The sequence below is a fragment of the Schistocerca gregaria genome, chromosome 2 (assembly GCF_023897955.1).
Source record: "Schistocerca gregaria isolate iqSchGreg1 chromosome 2, iqSchGreg1.2, whole genome shotgun sequence".
Lineage (NCBI taxonomy): Eukaryota > Metazoa > Arthropoda > Insecta > Orthoptera > Acrididae > Schistocerca > Schistocerca gregaria.
Genome location: NC_064921.1, coordinates 395,349,400 through 395,370,816, shown reverse-complemented (window position 1 = coordinate 395,370,816; position 21,417 = coordinate 395,349,400). Strand labels below are relative to the sequence as shown.

Below are 21,417 nucleotides of genomic sequence, written 5' to 3'. Positions count from 1 at the left end.
TAATATCCTACTAATTGGTGTTAAAATATGCTCAGTCGTCTTACAGACGCTTAATGCTTTTTAAGATAGACTGCCGTCGTGATGTTTCCGAGTAAGATAAATTTAATTTGTATTAGTACAGTGAATATTTTAACTGCGTTTTCCATTAGTTTACTGAATGCAATAGTCATCATCAAAGAGAAATTAATCAGCAGCAAGATTTTCATTCACGATATCTAAAACAATCTGACAATCCAAAAGTAGTTTACAAATTCTATGACCATAGAAACCTTCTGGTTCTAACGATGTCATTAAATCAGTGTAGGCTGAAGAGCATTTTCGTCTAGAAATGAATTGCCTTACGGTTGATCGATCAAGAGCGGGAAATGCAAAATTTTACGAGTGTATGATGAGAGTGACAAGTGCATGAGAGAGGACTTCCCTATCAATACAAGTGCCTCAGAGATGACTTTCCTATCAATCTCCTGGATAGCTTTGTTTCTCAAATCAACAGTGCCTTATCATGCAGTAGCGCACGTGATGTAGTTTTGTCGGTCGATTTCCTTACACTGCGACCGCACGGTGTCTCAGTTGTTGGCAACAAATTCCATCTGTGTTGCACACCCGCCTTTGTGCAGAATTCATAGCGAAAACACACTTTTGGAGCTATCAGATGTAGAATATTACGTTCACACTACTCTTTGCTGGAGTTTACGTCTTTTGGTGGGACTCAACCTTTCATTTCTTTTTAGGAATTTAACGATAAAGACATCATAACTCGTCACCATTAACAATACTGCATAGGAATGCTGATTGAGCGACCTGATGACGTTAAATAATAAAGCATACAGTACTCCTACACCAGACTTCTGAACTTTGCCTGTTGAATGCAAATGTCGCATGATGGTTAAATGGTAATCCGTCACATATATCAGTAGTCGAGACTTCCTTAATGTGGAAAATCATTCATGCCAGAACGATCTTTGTTGAAACAAGAATATCTTTTCCTGGCGTATTTTTCCCGAAAGCACTCGCTCCACATACAGTTCAAACTTTTTAGTTGCCCCCTCTGTATTCACCCCTCTGTTATACCAAAAGTAAATATTGTGTTGCAGATGTTACACCTTTTTCCACTTGCGACACAATTTTACGACGTTTAACCGTAGTTCATGATTTTCAAGTATGCAAAATCCAATGCTTAACTGCAAGATGATAACTAGAATTTCAAATTCGAAAATGACAGTTGATACATACACTGACAGCTTCGCACCGCTTGGGCGGCGCGGGATTTCAGGCGGCGGGTGGCGTCTGGCCGGTGGCTGGTAGCCGCTGCAACGCGAGGAAACGCTCGAGCGTAAGCTGTTCTGACCGCGACGCAGCCACGAGCTGTCCTGCCAAATAGTTTCTGGAAGTACTTGTTATTGCTGGTGGGTAGAATGTGAAGCGAATTATCTTTGATGTTCAATCAGACTCATAATTTTAGACGAGGGCCGACACGCGACTATAAGGTTAGAATTCGCGACGATTCCCACTAGACCACGGGCTCCCCAAACACAAGTGCATCTCGGAAGTAGATAAACACTTCCTCCTGACACTTCCGCATCTAGCAGTGTTGCCAGATCGTGCAGACAGTCGGGCTTAAGCGTTGTCAGGGGAGGTCGGTTTTATTGGCCACCTTAAGTGAACGACTCGGACTTAGTCTCTGTGGCGGCCGGCCGGCGGTCAGTTTTTATGTCTAAGACTGTACATTAGCATATAGATGGTACCATTTGGCAGTGCTCCACATGTAAGAGTATTGGTGTGTACGCTGTTACCACCACGGTTCTCTGCTTACCAATCGTAAGAACGACCGTGTTATCTCTGTGACAATATCTTCACAGTACGTTTTTGGGTCATACAGCAGTGTACGCCATTAGGGCACTGTGCTGGTCACGGCATTAGCACGTAGCAGTCTAGATGCTGCCGACCGCGGTGGTCTCGCGGTTCTAGGCGCGCTGTCCTGAACCGTGCGACTGCTACGGTCGCAGGTTCGAATCCTGCCTCGGGCATGGATGTGTGTGTTGTCCTTAGGTTAGTTAGGTTTAAGTAGTTCTAAGTTCTAGGGGACTGATGACCACAGCAGTTGAGTCCCATAGTCCTCAGAGCCATTTGAACCATTTCTGGATGCTGGCTGGTCCGAAGGAGAGATGTGATGCTTACAGATCTTCGACTCTAGCCTACGAGAAACTTCCGAGGTTACGTTTCAAACATCTGCCTCCCATGTGTCACGCCTTGAACAATTATTTATTGAATAATGTCCTTTTTGCACCTCAACTGCAACCTCCTTCCCTTCAAAGTAAAGGACTTGTTTCAGACTTTACATCCATTTTCAGCTGTCACGAATGCTGAAAGAACTTGAATCAACGTTTTTGATACCTTGCATGCCAATACGTAGGAATAGACAACATTAAATACTCGTATACCTTTTTTACACCAGCCTACACAGCCAAGATCGCTAACGCCCGCCTATGCGTTGGTGCTTGAATCGAAGGTAGCCCGTTCGAATGCTGAAGGTGAAGACATTTTCATCACCAGTATCTGGCGCCGCTTAAAGTGTCTTATCATCAAAATTTGTGCCAATGTCCTGGATAAAATTCCAAACCTCTCTGCTGTGTCTCATGGAGTCAGAGGATGTGACACTGTTGATGCCGATACGTCCATCCGATAGGGACGTTAAGCTTGACGCAGCAGGCTGTGTGTCGTCACCGACTATCCCCGTTCCGTTTCTCTCTTAATCTTACAACACAAACACACTATACACACACCCATTACAGTCATCTGCGGTGAAGAGATACACTTAAGATACAACTCCCTTACACCGCGTGGAAAGAGGCCATTCTGCACGAGGGAAAAAAGCCCCTACTGATTAGACAGCTTGATAAAACTTCGGCGTCTCCCAGGTGACAAGTCCATTCTATTCTTTCTTTCTTCCTTTCTGTTCTCCCGTATATACGAGGTTTGAATGAAAAGTAATGTCCCCACCTTCGTCAATTGGGCTTGGATGGGAATATTTTAATAAATCAAACGCAGAAATAATCCTTAGAATGTGATCTTTATTTACCAATATTCACTTTTCCACATAGTCACCAGCCAATTGGATAAATTTCCGCCAACGATATACAAGTTTTCTGTAACCGTTACGGAAGAAGTCGACACTCTGCTTCCGCAACCACAGTCTCACAGTTCTCTCAACGTCTTCATCAATAGCATAATGATGTCCCCACAGATCGTCTTTCATTACCGGGGACTGATGAAAGTCAGACGGTACTAAATGAGGACTGTATGGAGGATGTCTATGGTTGTGAGATTCAGTCTCTGCTGCAGGAAAACATTTCCCTTTTCCTTCCGGACCCTTGTTAGCCGTCGTTTCTGAGTTCGCAGCAATGTGATGTAACGCACTGAATTTGTTGTTGTTCCACGATCAAGGAAATCAACATGGCTAACACCATCTGTGTCCCAGAACACTGTTGCCATGATTTTTCCAGCTGAGGGCTGCGTCTTGAATTTCTTTTTCTGGGGCAAGTCTTTGTGTCGATATTCCATAGACTGAAGTTTCGTCTCCGGGTCGTAATGGTGTACCCACGTATCCTCTCCTGTCACTATTGAATGGAGAAAGAGGTCATCTTCATTCTCGTAACGCGAGAGGAGTTCCTGCTAAATTTCAATACTGTGCGCTATCATTTCAGGAGTCAGCATCCGGGGTACACATCGTCACAGATCTTCCGATAGGCAAGCAAAGCAATAATGTGACCCACACGTTCTTGTGAATTGCCGATTGTGCTCGCAGTTTCTCTCTGAGTGATACGACGATCTTCCTGAATCAATCTGTCAACATTTTGCTTGTGAAACTCGGTGGTTGCTGTCACAGGACGTCCAACTCTTTATTTGTCACGCAGGTCAGCTGTTCCCGCCTCAACATCTTTAAACTTGCTCGATGAATCTCCTTTGGGGTGCCACTTTCTGCTGTCAAGAATTCAATGACTGCATGTTGGTTAAATCGTATTGACCGACCGTCTGTACAGGGTTCCATACTTCACACTGTAACAACACAACCGTTCAATGCTAAGGCTTCCCGCTCTGGAACTGTAGAGAGGAGGCTACGGAACAAGCCAGTACCTGCCGAATATAGAACCCTGCGCAGACGGTCGGTCAGTGCGATTTAAGCAACGTGCAGTCATTGAATTCTTGACAGCAGAAGGTGTCACTCCAAAGGAGATTCGTCAGAGAATGAAAGCAGTTTATGGCGATTGTGTTGATGTGAGTACTGTCCGTCGTTGAGCGAGTAAGTGTAAAGATATTGAGGCGGGAACACCTGACCTGGGTGACAAACAAAGAGTTGGACGTCCTGCGACAGCAACCACCGAGTTTCACAAGCAAAATGTTGACAGATTGATTCAGGAAGATCGTCGTACCGCTCAGAGAGAAATTTCAAGTACAATCAGCATTTCAGAGGAACGTGTGGGTCACAATATTGCTTTGTTTGGCTATCGGAAAATCTGTGCACGGTGGGTACCCCGGATGCTAACTACTGAAATGAAAGGGCAGATACTTGAAATTTGACAGGAACTCCTCTCGCATTACGAGAATGAAGGTGACGCCTTTCTACACTCAGTTGTGACAGGAGACGAAACATCACTATGCTTCAGATGAAAACGTTGAAAGAACTGTGAGACAGTGGTTGCGGAAACAGAGTGTAGACTTCTTTCGTGACAGCTTTAGAAAACTTGTTCATCGTTGGCAGAAATGTATCCATTTGGCTGTTGATAATGTGGGAAAGTGAATATTGGTACTTAAAGATCACATTCTATGAATTATTTCTACGTTTAATTAATTTAAAAATTCCCATCCAAACCCAATTAACGAAGGTGGAGGCATTACTTTTCATTCAACCGTAATTGATATCCTGCATACTGGCAAGGGTACAGAACTGACGTTCGAGATATGGTTCCACAAATGCTCTATTGACGACAAAACTGTGCACCTCAGCATCCTGTAGACACTTCATAAGAAACTGTGCAATGCGTGGACGAGAATTATCCAGCTGAAAAATGCCACTGAGCTATTGTCGTATCACAGATAACACATGAGGATGCTCGACGTCTATGACGTAACGATGTGCCATCAGGGTTCCCTCAATCACTACCAGCGGCGATCTGATGTCATGTCCGATATCTCCCCATACCATGACGCTACGAGTAACACTGCTATGCCTCTACAAAATACTGGAAGAAGGCATCCACTGCCCAGGTCTCCACTGTACCTGTCGACGATGGTCATCCAGGATAGTGGAGAACCGTGGTAACCATGGTACATTGCTGAAAACAGTATGATGCCTTACATCAGCAGGCTATCCAAAGGCAGTCTGCACACGAGACTATAATTCTACAGTCCGGATGCAGTTAGTCTCTGACCAACAGTACGGCATGAAACGTAATGTTGCAGGGAGTCCATTACTTGAAACTTCCTGGCAGATTACAACTGTGTGCCGGACCGAGACTCGAAATCGGGACCTTTTCCTATCGCCGGCAAGTGCTCTACCAACTGTGCTACCCAAGCACGGCTCACGACCCGTCATCACAGCTCTAATTACCCCAGTACCTCGTCTTCTACCTTCCAAACTTCACAGAAGCTCTCCTGGGAACCTTGCAGAACTAGCACTCCTGGAAGAAAGGATATTGCGGAGACATGGCTTTGCCACAGCCTGGGGGATGTTTCCAGAATGAAATTTTCACTCTACAGCGGAGTGTGAGCTGTTATAAAACTTCCTGGCAGATTAAAACTGTGAGTTAGAGTCTCGGTCCGGCACACATTTTTGACCTGCCAGGAAGTTTCATAACAGCGCACACTCCGCTGGAGAGTGAAAATTTCATTCAGTCCATTACTTGTTCTCGAATAGCAGGCGTGGATGTGAAGGGTTGCGATGATGCACGATATGGCTGTCTTCCCTTTTCGTGCTCAACCATAACCTTGACGACGTATATGCCTCCCCTCACGTTCCCATGCAGACCAACCTTGGACCATTGTCACATCTGAATGCACGACAAATCTAGATTTTGTTCAATTCGACCACGCGACCAAATGGAGACCCACAATGATACCCCGCTTAAACTCTGGCAGTTGCTGATAACGCTCTCTGATACATATAGGCGACATCTCTGGGTCCTTCACAGTGATCATTCAACATTTGGTGCTGTGAATGACCCTTATTACCTTACTAGGACTGGTAATAACACTAAACGTCAGTAACACTAACACAATCTGGTGGCCATTCTATCTGCCACAGAGAATTGTAACTCTAGTCATTTATACACTCCCCCCCCCCCCCCCCCCCTCGCCCAATGTTATGTACGTGTACAAAGTTACATTGACATCTAGCTAGGTTGTCTGGGCGCTTCACTTTTTTTGTCCGATAGTGTACTTAGATCTTTTAAGGAAGTGACAGAGAGTAGCAAGTTGTCATTAGCTACCTGTAGTTGGCGCATTCACGTCAGAAGAGTGCTTAAAGCAATGGTGAACTGCATGTATATATCTGTGAGTACGTTTCTCTCTGTTTATAAATACGTTCATGTATAAAAAGGCATGTGTAATATTGTCTATCCAAATGCATTTCCGTGTTTTTTAGCTGAAGTAAGTGATCCGCACTTTTAATGCTACCGCTGAGAATTGGATATGGATACACAATCTAAACTTTATGTGTACGGTGCTTTGAAAAATCAAAAATTTGCATTGTAGATGTAAAGAAGATGGTATTCTATCAATCTCCACATTTTATTATGATCACCATTTTAAACAGTTTTGCACCACTGGCAGGGTATGGCAGGAGCACCAATCTCTTTGTGTTCTCCCGCCACCACTCTTTTGCTAGTCTGGCCCACTTCATTACACGAGTGAGAAAATGCGACATAGCCATTGTTGATACGTTGGTAGCAAGTGTATGTTACGTGGCGGTGCCCTGCCTACACCCCCAAGCCCTTGACTTTTCTATGCTATCACCACTCAATATCAGATTTTCTCTTTCTCTGATTTCCAAAATCATACATTACTGATCAATCTATGTAGCACAGCACATGGCGCACAAGCTGTGAGACAGGAAGGTGAGCAAGGTGCAGCTGGATTACACTTTGGATTAATGATACTCTATCAAAAACTTTTGTGTTTGTGTGATTGTGAGCGGATGGGTGTGTGAGTGAGTGTGTGTGTGTGTGTGTGTGTGTGTGTGTGTGTGTGTGTGTGTGTGTGTGTGTGAATTCTTAAGGGACCAAACTGCTGAGGTCATCGGTCCCTAGACTTACACACTACTTAAACTAACTTATGCTAAGAACAGCACACACACCCAAGACCGAGGGAAGACTGGAACCCCCGGCGGAAGGGGCGGCGCAGTCCGTTACATGGCGCCTCAAACAGCGTGGCCCACTCCTCTCAGCCATCAAAAATGCAGGAGCTTCTTTTGACAGTTTAACATATCAGTCTAATTACGAGGGTCAGATTGGGATTTTCAAACCATTAATTCCAGATACTGAAACGTTTCTTTAGTCCATGCCAAAGAGTTTCCACAGCACCGCACGAAGCTATACTCATGGACACAGCCTGTATCCACACACTCTTGGTGATGTGTGACGTGCAGGGTAGGTTACACGGCGTATTGCTCCGCAGATTTTATTGGAAATAGTTATTGTTGGATCCAGATGATTTCTCTTTAGTGCTGCATATGTAAAATTAGTCTAAATAATGGTCGCCAATGTAGCATCCTTGGCTGGCGCCTTACGATCCAGCCACAAGCGACACAGTAGAGTGCTATGGATTGCCGCCCTAGCAAGGCGCCTGCAACAGAACCGCAGCTCATCCTGCTTGCGGCAGTCGTTGTAGTATCTGGGGACGCCACATGTGCCGTTAGTGTTGCCAGCACTGGCTAACCCCACTAGCCACGTGATACTAGCACAACTCCCCAGTCTTCCGCCACCGAACGGCATTACAGGACGTTGCCCAGAAACTCAACAGTCAGTGCATATTCCCGTGTTGGCTTAAACGTCTCGACCTCAACATTCGACGTCTTAAGTTCGGCGAGAATATTTGTCATAGCGTAGTACACACCATGCAGAACTTAAGACACAGTGCCGGAAATATCGACTTTCCCTACGGCAGTGTTTTCTTACTGTCACAGACTGTACTCGAGGTGTATCATCAAGAACAGTTATCGTGTTAGTCTAGTATCTCATCAGGTCAGGATAAACTTTCAGTTGCATTCATTCTGGAACTGTTTCAGTTGCTACTGACAGCAGAACGTTATTGTGTACTCCCTCTGTCAGTAATAAAGTTCTGTTGCTCATGGCTACCTGGGCACACGTCTCTTTTCGTAGTATGCATCACACATAACAGGATACTGAAACCATGGTGTACTTGGCGCCATGAGACGAGATTAAATTTCTCACTACTCCAAAATCTATAATTAATTTTCTGTAGCAATCCAAGTAAAATCAGAAAAATTCCGAGATCTAACAAATGAAATGTAAAATGCACACCGCTGAAGGATCATATGCTGCGTGAAACTGTACACTAACAACTTCCGCTGATAATCTCCACAGCAACAGAACATATATATTTAAAGTCAATACGGAAAGAGTCACCCAAAAACACTTCGCTCAAATTTCAGCAGAGACCTCACCAAATCCGTTTCGTTCACTAAACACCATTTTCCAGCTAGCTACTTGGCTCCACAATGTAGTTTGAGGTTTCTGACTATTGAGCGTGTGCACACTCGCTAAATGACAACACTCGCCTAGAAAACTGGAATGGTTCAAAAAAAAAAAAAAATGTTCAGATGTGTGTGAAATCTTATGGGACTTAACTGCTAAGGTCATCAGTCCCTAAGCTTACACACTACTTAACCTAAATTATATTAAGGACAAACACAAAGACACACCTATGCCCGAGGGAGGACTCGAACCTCCGCTGCGACCAGCCGCACAGTCCATGACTGCAGCGCCTAAGACCGCTGGGCTAATCCCGCGCGGCTGGAATGGCTCAATGCGAAATCCAATCCACGCACGCTTATGGGACTGTTCTTTTGGTACCTCTCAATTTTTATTACTTCAAGAAATTAGCTGGTTGATCACGATAGGATCACCCCCCTCCCTTCTTCTGAGGCGCCCTACGAAAGCACCCCCTCCGTCTCAGCGGGAACGTGATTTCTACACCCCATGAAGGCTGCTGACGAACTCTTTGATCCCGCAAACTCCAGACCGCTCCACGAAATTGTTTTACTTTAAGGCTTTCCAGCCAGTCTGAATCAGGAACAGAATGCACGCATTTTAATTGGCCATATCCTGCTGCCATCAACAGACCTTCTCAGAGGTGCAGCTTCCTGACAATATTTTCAGAAACCTTTTCTGCAATGAAAATCACGCCGCTGCATCTTTCGGCTAAAGGTACAGTAACATCTTGAGATATTCAAGAAAGAACAGGTAGTCTCGGTTGCAAAATTCTAAATGCTTTTTCATTTGTATAATTTGTGACGCATTTCACTCTCATAAGAGAATCATCAGACATCGAGTAAAAACACTCGAATCCCGCCATCACCAAAACTGGCACGTCATCCAGGAAAATATACAGGGCACATCCATCGGGTAAAAACACTCGAGGACCACTGGCAACCACGCGTAAACACAGGTCGATGTGTCCTGTATATTTTATTGGCTGGCGTGTCATTATTGGTGAAAGCAGGACTTTCCGTACACTTGCCAGTGATCCTCGAGTGTTTTTACTCGATGTCTAATGATGCTCCTGTGAGAGAGACTCGTCACAAATGAAATAGATCAAAAACCTTTTCCATTTTGCAACCGAGACTGCCTATTCTTTCTTTTCCGCGATGGGTGTCGGCTCCGACCGCAACCTATTTAGAAGGATTGAGAAAAACAGTCCTTAAAATAAGCCTAGTCGTCTCCGACCGCAACCTATTTGGGAGTATTAGGAAAAGATCGGCCCATCGCCCTCAGGCAGAACAAAAACCTCCTTCCCCCTGGGGCTGGAAACTAACCGAGGCGACTGCAGTTACGAAGATACTACCACATAGGGGCGACAGGGAAATGATATGTTACAATACAAGTCCAGCGCCTTAATTATCTCAGATTTATTACGATATATAAGGGGCGATCTAAAAGTTGCCGTTCGAAGATCACGCTAACCCCTTGCCTGCTTGTAGATGCATATGTACCGGCAGCGGAGTCACTCTGGGCTGTGCATACTCTACAGAAACGCACTCAAACGGAAACTTTTTGATCGCCCGTAATACACTCCTGGAAATGGAAAAAAGAACACATTGACACCGGTGTGTCAGACCCACCATACTTGCTCCGGACACTGCGAGAGGGCTGTGCAAGCAATGATCACACGCACGGCACAGCGGACACACCAGGAACCGCGGTGTTGGCCGTCGAATGGCGCTAGCTGCGCAGCATTTGTGCACCGCCGCTGTCAGTGTCAGCCAGTTTGCCGTGGCATACGGAGCTCCATCGCAGTCTTTAACACTGGAAGCATGCCGCGACAGCGTGAACGTGAACCGTATGTGCAGTTGACGGACTTTGAGCGAGGGCGTATAGTGGGCATGCGGGAGGCCGGGTGGACGTACCGCCGAATTGCTCAACACGTGGGGCGTGAGGTCTCCACAGTACATCGATGTTGACGCCAGTGGTCGGCGGAAGGTGCACGTGCCCGTCGACCTGGGACCGGACCGCAGCGACGCACGGATGCACGCCAAGACCGTAGGATCTTACGCAGTGCCGTAGGGGACCGCACCGCCACTTCCCAGCAAATTAGGGACACTGTTGCTCCTGGGGTATCGGCGAGGACCATTCGCAACCGTCTCAATGAAGCTGGGCTACGGTCCCGCACACCGTTATGCCGTCTTCCGCTCACGCCCCAACATCGTGCAGCCCGCCTCCAGTGGTGTCGCGACAGGCGTGAATGGAGGGACGAATGGAGACGTGTCGTCTTCAGCGATGAGAGTCGCTTCTGCCTTGGTGCCAATGATGGTCGTATGCGTGTTTGGCGCCGTGCAGGTGAGCGCCACAATCAGGACTGCATACGACCGAGGCACACAGGGCCAACACCCGGCATCATGGTGTGGGGAACGATCTCCTACACTGGCCGTACACCTCTGGTGATAGTCGAGGGGACACTGAATAGTGCACGGTACATCCAAACCGTCATCGAACCCATCGTCTACCATTCCTAGACCTGCAAGGGAACTTGCTGTTCCAACAGGACAATGCACGTCCGCATGTATCCCGTGCCACCCAACGTGCTCTAGAAGGTGTAAGTCAACTACCCTGGCCAGCAAGATCTCCGGATCTGTCCCCCATTGAGCATGTTTGGGACTGGATGAAGCGTCGTCTCACGCGGTCTGCACGTCCAGCACGAACGCTGGTCCCAATGAGGCGCCAGGTGGAAATGGCATGGCAAGCCGTTCCACAGGACTACATCCAGCATCTCTACAATCGTCTCCATGGGAGAATAGCAGCCTGCATTGCTGCGAAAGGTGGATATACACTGTACTAGTGCCGACATTGTGCATGCTCTGTTGCCTGTGTCTATGTGCCTGTTGTTCTGTCAGTGTGATCATGTGATGTATCTAACCCCAGGAATGTGTCAATAAAGTTTCCCCTTCCTGGGACAATGAATTCACTGTGTTCTTATTTCAATTTCCAGGAGTGTAGTTCATCTCCCTTCGGATGTACTTCATACTGCGTTGCGCCACAGAAAATACAATGCTGAGGCACTCTCAATTAAGAGTCTCTGACATAATCCGTCTGACCATACCGAACATCAGACGATAAACGATGCAAGCTGCAACTTATAAACTAAACCGAACGACGTGGCGCATTGGTTAGCACACTGGATTCACATTCGGGAGGGCGATGGTTCAAACCCGTGTCCGGCCATCCTAATTTAGATTTTCCGTGATTTCCCGAAATCGCTTCAGGCTAATGCCGGGGATGGTTCCTTTGAAAGGACACAACCGACTCCCTTCCCCAGACTTCCCTAACCCAATGAGATCGATGACCTCGACGTTTGGTCCCCTCCCCCAAATCAATCAACCAATCAACCATCCATTAACTACACAGAAGGAGAAGAATACGTGCTAAAATAGTAACGCTATATTATCAAAAATTATGGAATAACGATGCACAGACTTAACAAGCGGACCGCGTCTATTCGTCATCATCGATTTCGTCCAAATTTATGGCATACGCAGCGCTTGGAAAGGAATCAAAATCATAGAAGTGGGAGTTCTAGATGGCGAAGCGTTTAGAAAATATAGCGTAGTTTCCAGGCAGCTATTGACGCAGCTGAAAGAACACAGAACAGTAATCGGAGAGCTGTTGGGTTGAATCACTGCGCGCAAACGTTATACTGCAAAAAACTGAAATAACACTCTATAAAGTGTATTTATTACCCTTTTCATAAAAAGGCGTGAAAAGGAAAATCGAAGTAAAATTTGGAATGTAAATAAGTTTAAGTAAAGGTCGTAAGGTATACATGAGAACTTGGTGTATGAAGTTAGATAAAAAAGAGAGAGAGAGAGAAGCACTAAGTCTCTCTTTATATTGTGTACATTATAAAGGCCGCAATTCTGCAATTACATGGTCGTTTTAAACTTCATATAGAAAACTGTTTGTTTACATTCATAAAAGTTCCTCCCTCGTCGCGCAGTTTGTTAGCAATCCACGCAAAATGCATCATTTCGACAAATATTGGCAATGATGGCTGGCGATACTCAGTGAAATGTATTTTTATACAGTCTCCTCGGAATGTGATTCTTTTTCTCTCCCTATGGGATTAGAGTAGTTTTGAAGCTTTTTGATCAAATTCTGTAGCTGACCATAAAAACGTACATCGTAGGGTTGCACTAGCGGAGTGCGTTTGAGGTGGTATCATTTTAAATCGTTCTTCATCTTGAAAAATATCGTCATATTATTTTGGATTTGTTTGTCCTCGCCAGAAGTCAGTTACAAAAATAAAATCCTTATCCTGCACGTACAGATTCATCAGAAAACTCAAAAAAATTCTGTATAACGCTGTTGTAAGATTTCTCTTTCCTTTTCATACCAAGTTATGAAAATATTAATAAACGGTATGCACATTATTTCTCTTTATTTCTTGTTTAAGTACTAAAAAACTGAATATAAGAAAAGTTTACGCGTAGGGACTCAACTCTACAACCTTTAGGTTACAGTCCTCCACTCCATCTGTCGCGCCAGCCGCTGTCTGGAAATTACGTTAATATATGTGGCTCATGCCTCGTCCGACCTGCGCCAAAAATTTTATAAGCCCCTTTTCATCCGGTGCTGCCACTTCTGTCAGTTTCATATCTGATCAAATCCTTCATATAACATAAATATGGAGGACGTCAGTGGTGACGAATAGGAGCGGTCCCATTGTAAATGACCTAGTAAACAAGCAGTAACTTTTTGCTGATGATGAAAGAGGATCAGTTTGCAGGCGCCGTTGCAGTACAAGACTGACCATGGCCAGAACACTTTGCCATATTTGTTTCTGTTCCGTCACACGTTTGACTCGTTATCAAGCTTCAAACACTCCACAAAAATCAGAGATAAATACTGCAATTAAGAAGCGTTTTACATGCTATCCACTCCTTTGAAACCAACAAGCTGTAGTTGCTAGTTCGATACAAATGTTGCGACCCATTTGCATCGCTGTTTTCGGGACATACTGTAATTTTTCCTTGAATGTAGAGTGCCGAGCGAGCATCTGGGCAGTGATGATGGTTTTGGCGAATTCTTTAGCATTGGTGTGTTATGTTTGTATTGTTATGAATGGCTCTGGATATGGAAGGTTAGGAGACACTGAAACCCTAGTGTTCTCATGTAGATTATTCATCACCATCAGCCGAAAAGGACCACAGAGCTAAACGTCACGAATTGATAGTGTGCATGTGAGACAGGATGTGCAGACGAGGCTGAAATCGAAGAACTGTCGACAAGTTAGTATCACCTGGTATCTTGTACGAAGTGAGCAAGTTTCTGATAATATTTTTCGTAAAAGACCTTTAGAATTGATTTAGTCTCAACTTACATTTTTACTCTGGAAGTGTCTGAGCTCTCTTCGACGAGATCAATGGTCGAGACCGACACGGACGTCGCCACTTCTGATTTATCTGAAAGAAAAAGAGTGATCGTATAAAAAAATCACAAAGGCAAGGACACAATTTCGTCGTTATTAAACAGTTATTTCATTCACAAACATGTGGTCTGTTCACAACGTCCTGAGCGAATTATCAGCATGGGGGCGGGGAGTGGAGGAAAAAAACTCGGCCCACCGACTCCCACCACAACAATCGTCGAAGAGGGGAGATGGCCGTTTTGCCTCGTAGCACTTCACATAGGCTTAATGGTTGGGCACGGCGCAACTTTACAGTTACAGTATTTCGTAAAAGCTACGGTACATAAGGATGCATTATTGCTGGATCGCCAGTGTTGGGAGTGGATGAACGCAAGACGTTAGAGAGCCAAAGTCAAGCGATCTCTGCCGATCCAGAACTAGCGATCCCTGTTTCAGGATGTTCTAAACAAACAGTTGCAACTGTAACTTTTTTAATACTATGTTTATCAGTTTATAATAATCTCTGTGTCATAGTTACCTGTCCTGACTATGTCCTGGTTTACGTATACAGAGTGCTCGGAAATTCTCGTTGTAAATTTCTAGGACTTGCTGAGGGGAATGAATAGATAATATTTTGAATAGGAGTCCATGTCCGGAAATGTCATTCAACGACGCTACAGAGCGTCAAAGCTATAGGCAACGGCGCCATAAATATATGTATGTGTGATTTCGTGATTATGTTATAAACTTTCAAGGACGATGGAGAAGAATAACCGTATCAATTTGAGTTAAGGGTCCCTGACCGGAGCTGTAAGTGAAAACCGTACTAATACCTCTGACAGTGGAATACATGCAACTGTATTGTTGTTGTTAAGACTTTAGGGTAGCAAACTTCCACAGGTGATAGTATGGACCAAAACAATAAAAATAGTCCAGTAAACATGGGCTCTAAAATCCATACCTTAGGATCTATGAGCCCTTGTTCCATAAAGGAGATATGTTTCACGCTTGCGAAGATGAAGAACTGCTCATAGCTCCCCAGGTATGCATTTTAGAGCCCTTGTTTACTAGACATTCTTTCTTGTTTTGGTCCATACTATCACCTCTGAAAGTTACATACTCTTCAATTCTAGCAACAACAATACAGTTACATACATTTCACTGTCAGAGGTATCCGAACGGTTTTCGCTCACGACTTTCAATTCGTTTGTTTCCAGTACAACGACCCTTACCTCAAGTTGATACTATTATCCTTCTCCCTCATTCTTGAAAGCCTGTAACATCATTAAGGAATCACCTTGTGTATACACAAATTTACAGGCGCAGGTGCCTGTAACTTTGGCGCTCTGCAGCGCCGTTGGATGACGTTTCGGACATGGATTTCTATTCAAAATATTAAGTACTCACTCCCCCCTACAAGTCCTGGGAGCTTGTAATGGGAATTTCCGAACACCATGAATAGCTTGAAGAACATTTTACGACAGAGTAATATGCGCCCAGTGCTTCGTTCTAAGTCACATGATCAACACTCGATGTTTTTCATCGCTGATGGTCGATTTGTCAGCACTGACTGTATTCCTAAGGTGTGACATTCAAAGTCACGAGCAACTGAACTGGGTGACAGACCTGTTGGATTCCTGAGGCCAAAGCCAGTGGAATAACTCGCCATGTCACGTGGGGGAGATCATCGGACTTTGTACAGGCTGTAATAAGAATCCGGCACAGGATTGGCAAAATGCGAGATATCAGCATATTTGATCGTGGCCAGATGGGAGTCCGGCATATGAGATACTGTATTTCCGATGTTACTGAGTTACAGAACTTTATTGCGTGTTATCGACTCAAGTGAGAGGCTTTTTCCAGGAAATATATTCCCACTCGTCCACTCAGCGGCTGACTATCAAGCATTGTCAAAGCGGGCAGAGCGACCACAATGCAGCTGTTAAATAGCTAGTTCAATTCAGAGTAACAACTGGTGAACAGTCAAACCATTCAGAAGAACGTTGTGAAAATTACCTACAGATTGTGTTCATCGATTTGTTCAACCCCATTTCGTCGCAGATGAGCTGCACCTCCCAGGACAATGCTCTACCTTACTTCGTCAGAATGGCTTGGAGAACTTTACAAGAGGTTGAGGGTAGTTGTGTATCTCCCCATGGGCGTCACCTCATTCCTATTTAACACAACTGCGATCCAATCGAACGAGAAGTGCGCGCCTTGGATCCAGCTCTGACAGATCTCCGTATGTTATGAGATCTGTTTGAGGGACCATGGGTCAAGGTGGTACGTCATCTATTTCGCTGTATTCTGGAGTCCGTGCTCCTACCGACATCAGGACATAAGGAAGCTAGGCAGTACTGTATAAGGGTTACAACTAATGCATTACGCATCGAGAATTGGATGGACGAGAGTTGTTGTCTTAAACAACTTACAATAGAAATGTTGCTTTGCCGTAGATATAGTCTTACGAGAATATCTCTCACATCGCAGCGCTGTACGTTGTGAAGTAAATATGTGAAAGACTAAAATTATCTGTTTTATTGGGACTCGAATGTAAAAATTAGATTTTTCTAACTCTAGTTTCCCATCTGAGCTATCCGAAAGAGATCAATTTACCATTATTTCATTGTAGTCTTTTTGACTTCAGAGAAACTTTGGTACAGCCAGAGATTGTGCTTTAATTGTGTGGCCAAATAGTTGTTTCGTTAAAAATTTCAGCTTGCATCATTTACAGGTTTGCTAATCGATCTGATCGTAATCTAAACTTTAAAGATATCACATATCATTCGTAAGTGGCCACATTCAAGCAATATGTTCGTTTGTATGTCTGGTTTTTCCTCAAAAACTGACAGCGTTACTGGCGGGAAATATTCCGCCAAAAGAAGCAAATAGGCCACTGTCGGAAAGATAGGCTATCATTACAAAAATTACTTACATACATGTTACAGCAAAACATCGATTTTACGGCGACTAAGCGTTTGAGACTATCCCCTTAATTACATTTATAGTATTGCATAATGCTGGAACATGCTTTAAAAAATATATATCTTTTCTTACCCTGTGCGGATCTAGGCGCTTCAGTCCGGAACCGCGTGACTGCTGCGGTGGCTGGTTCGAATCCTGCCTCGGGCATGGATGTGTGTGATGTCCTTAGGATAGTTAGGTTTAAGTAGTTCTAAGTTCTAGGTGACTGATGACCTAAGATGTTAAGTCCCATAGTGCTGAGAGCCATTTGAACCATTTGAATCTTGCCCTGTAACTTGCTATTATTGGCCACATAGATAACACTTCAATGTGAGAAGGCGTGTAAACTATAGTGAGACTATTTTTTTTTACTGACAGTCTAATGAAACAAGAATTCTATTCTGCATGGAGGTATACTTCTATGCAGTTTTGTTTCTTTGACATTTCAAGAATCGTTTACTTTGTTGACATTCACAAGATACGATAGCATTCCCTGCTTCTTTCCTAATTACACACGTTAATCTATTAACAAAGAACACGCAGGTACGATTTTCGCTAAGGTGAAGATTAAAACTGTTTTGCATATGAACATTAAAGAAAAATGTTAAAATTTGTGTGTGAAATCTTATGGGACTTAACTGCTAAGGTCATCAGTCCCTAAGCTTACACACTACTTAACCTAAATTATCCTAAGGACAAACACACACACCCATGCCCGAGGGGGGATTCGAACCTCCGCCGAGACCAGCCGCACAGTCCGTGACTGCAGCACCCAAGACCGCTCGGCTAATAACGCGCGGCAACATTAAAAATGCTGTGCATACGAGTTGAAAGGTGAAAATGTAACAACAACAAGCAGTAACAGCGAGGACACAAGTATTAGTTTCAGAGTTCCTGCTTTACTTGCTATCGGTGCTAAAAGAAGTATAAATGGATTACGAAAGCTTCCTCTTTACATCACATCCTTCTTTTCTTGGTTATTGAAAATTATTACAAAAAAAGTTACATTAACTAGGCCAAAAGTGTCGTATTATTAGAGTAAATACATGTCCAAGAACAGAAAAACATTCGAAATTGCCTTCCTGACACTGTGTTATTCATGAAAGCACTGCAATTTTTAGAATTTAAAACAACTGTTGCGTGCGCACGACAGAAATAATGATCAAGAAGCAATCGTAAACAATAATCTGGCTATTTAAGATGGCGGCAGGCCGCACCCCCTATCGCTTCTAAACAACGTACAGTGTTAAGTCTAAAGTGCCATCGCCCTTACTTTTTACTTCCATGGTGAGATGGTACTCTGGGGTACATCGAATGGGTAACATTGGTCCCACCGAATCAGGCAAATGTGACGTCATTATGACGTGTAAACAATGTATCGAATACCACAAAAGCGATACATCGACTTTTGTGATCATTCAAGACACTAAATGGCAGTAGCCATTCTAGCAGATGAATTAAAGGAGCAGCTCATTGCTTCTTCAATAAGCACATAGAATATAACTATAAACGTCTGAAACAGATGAGTGAGAGAGTCAAGGAGTAAAACTACGTCAGCATGCAACTGCATTCCGGCGTCAGTTGCGTCGAGTAAATGCAGTTACCGATGAAGTACAGCTATATCGATGCAGCCCTTATTATCTTTCTCTCTCTTACACACAATCTCCTTTGCTAAAGTCTGTCAGTGGGAGTTATGGATGGGTATTATAAAAACTAAAAAAGTTTACAGAGTGTGCAACAGAAGGAATGTGGTTCTTACTTACGTCTATTGTCTTCGCTGACGTCGGGGGGTGGTGCCATCGTCATCTTGAACTCTGGCTCGTTGTTGGCAGCTGCTGTCACGTCAAATTCCTTTCTCTCCCCAAACATGTCGAATTTCCAGTCTTACCACTGGCTATAAATTTGCAGCAATAAAGCCACCTGCGAACAGAATGGACAGTGTCATGTATGTGAAGTATTTTTGAATGATTTAGTGATGCCCTCAGCCGCCGTTCTCTTTATTTCATGTAAAATTGTACAATTTTGGTCTTAGGCCGTTTTCAAGTATCTAAAACAGAAGCATTCTACCTGTATTGAATACATTAATCTCACTTGTGATTTTAACATAGGAACAAGTCATATCTCTAGAAGTACTAAGTGCATTATAACTTACTTTATCAACGATTTTTTGTTGGTACGTTATGCCATGTACGTCCTTGCTCCTATGATGCATGTAATTGTCAAAAAATAAGTTAGAAAAGGTTTTTCACTATGTCGGGAGCACAATACTTTCGAACAGGTGCTGTAAAGCTCTTATGCATAAGGGCGACGTTTTTATCGTTATTACACTAAGAAGATTACAACTATTTTAAAGAAATTCCTAAAGGACCAAACTGCTGAGGTCATCGGTCCCTACTGTATTGACACTGGGCTTTCTATAGTGTACGATAACGTCGAAATTTTTGCATCCACTTCACTTTCCGGGACTCAGTAATGAAAGAAGCAATTGCAATTCCGTTGCCGACGAATTCAATTAAGAGAGATAGCGTCTTCAGCTTGGGCAAATCATGGAATACGACACTTTCTGTAATAAACTCACAAAAACGTCGTAAAGGTGCAGCTTGCAGTGATACATCGATATCACCATGTGGATCGACCGTGCCGCCATAGATCTAATTTCTTACATATGTTGAACTTCTTTGCCGCCGATCAACGTCTCTGGCGCCTTGTGTAACTGTGGTCTCAAGCGCACTGGCGCAGTCCGCAGGATTGGATTGGATTGTTTGGGGAAGGAGACCAGGCAGCGAGGTCATCGGTCTCATCGGATTTGGGAAGGATGGGGAAGGAAGTCGCCCGTGCCCTTTCAGAGGAACCATCCCGGCATTTGCTTGGAGTGATTTAGGGAAATCACGGAAAACCTAAATCAGGATGGCCGAACGCGGGATTGAACCGTCGTCCTCCCGAATGCGAGTCCAGTGTCTAACCACTGCCCCACCTCGCTCGGTGCGGTCCGCTGGTATCTAAGGACGGAGTAAGTACTGGAGCTCGGTCACACGGCTCACTCTGCTGATGGCTGGACGGTATACAGCCGAACTATCACAAGAAGAAATGAAATTTATGCGGCTGCTTGCCCTAAATTTTATGGAACAATCATTGTGCCGTGATAATATGAAAATGCACATCAAGTACCTCTTCCGGGAGGAGATGATTTTAACTATTCGACGATTGGATATGTTTATAACGGGATTACTGACCTCTTTAAGATTTTGAATTAAGTGCTGTGACCATGGCAAAGTTCCTAAGTTTTCCAGATTAGTACATTTTATAAAATCTACTTCCATGTATAAGATTATATTTGAAGCTGGTGCTGCTAGTGCTATAGAGAGGATCCGTTTTACCCGTCAAAATTGGACCTGGTTTCTGAACAGCTTTATCGCCTGTGGAGTTACCTTACGATTCATGGAAATGGATATATGGTATTACGTGGGCCAATTCTGACTGGGTTTGTGAGGTAGCCACATCGAGACAGACAGCAAAGTTTGCTTGAGACGACTTCGCATCAAAAAACTGTTATTCGACGCTCCGTCATTAATGTGCCGGATAAAGATTTGGACTACGCTGCAATGATGGTCTAGGTAAAGGACTGAACATTGCACTCACGCCAAAGGTTTTACCAGTACCTGCGGTGATCAGTGCTATTGAAGAAGCAGTTCGACTTTTTTCCACGAAATCATCAGAAGAAATAAGACGCTAAAATGTCGAGCGGTTATGAAGGGTCGCCTAGGAAAGAATGACTTTTCTGTGGCAGAGAGAGCTGCACTACGTAAGCTTCACAAGGATACAGAGATGGTGGTTCTTCCAGCTCATAAAGGTAACGCCACTGTTTTAATGTCTCGTGAAGACTGTCGTGATAAAATGAATAGTTTATTGAGTGGTAGAACATGACGGAAGATCAGTAAATAACTCACCAACCAGGGGGTAAGGAAGACTGCTTTGCATCTGAACGTCTCCCCTTTTCCATCACAAGTTGTGCGAAGACTGAAACCAAGTGATGCGGTTCCTCCGAGGCTTTATGGACTTCCAAAGATCCATAAGAAAGATGTTCGTCTGTGTCCGGTAGTGAGTGACATTGGCTCAAGTACGTATAACTGTGCCAAACCTTTAGCGTTGTTATTAAAGCCTCTTGCGAGAAAATGCGCTCATCACATATGTAACTCTGTGAATTTCATTGTCAAACTAAAATCGCTCAAGCTGGACCATTCTGATGTATTACTTAATTTCGATGTAGTGTCGTTGTCCAAAAAGGTTCATCTTTCAAAATAATTATTTCTCATTGGT

General features: G+C 44.1%; 1 protein-coding gene across 2 annotated transcripts in view; it reads right to left on the bottom strand.

Annotated features, from left to right (window-relative positions):
- LOC126322174 (sodium/hydrogen exchanger 9B2-like) overlaps window positions 1–21,417 on the bottom strand; it is a 166,340-nt gene that overhangs the window by 77,058 nt on the left and 67,865 nt on the right. For both annotated transcript variants that reach the window (XM_049994264.1, XM_049994263.1), the window contains exons 2-3: window positions 18,864–19,020; window positions 14,110–14,191 (exon numbers count right to left, since the gene is read on the bottom strand). In XM_049994264.1, the coding sequence (XP_049850221.1) occupies window positions 14,110–14,191; window positions 18,864–18,969 (188 nt within the window). In that variant the 5' untranslated portion in view covers window positions 18,970–19,020. The remainder of the gene's footprint in view (window positions 1–14,109; window positions 14,192–18,863; window positions 19,021–21,417) is intronic.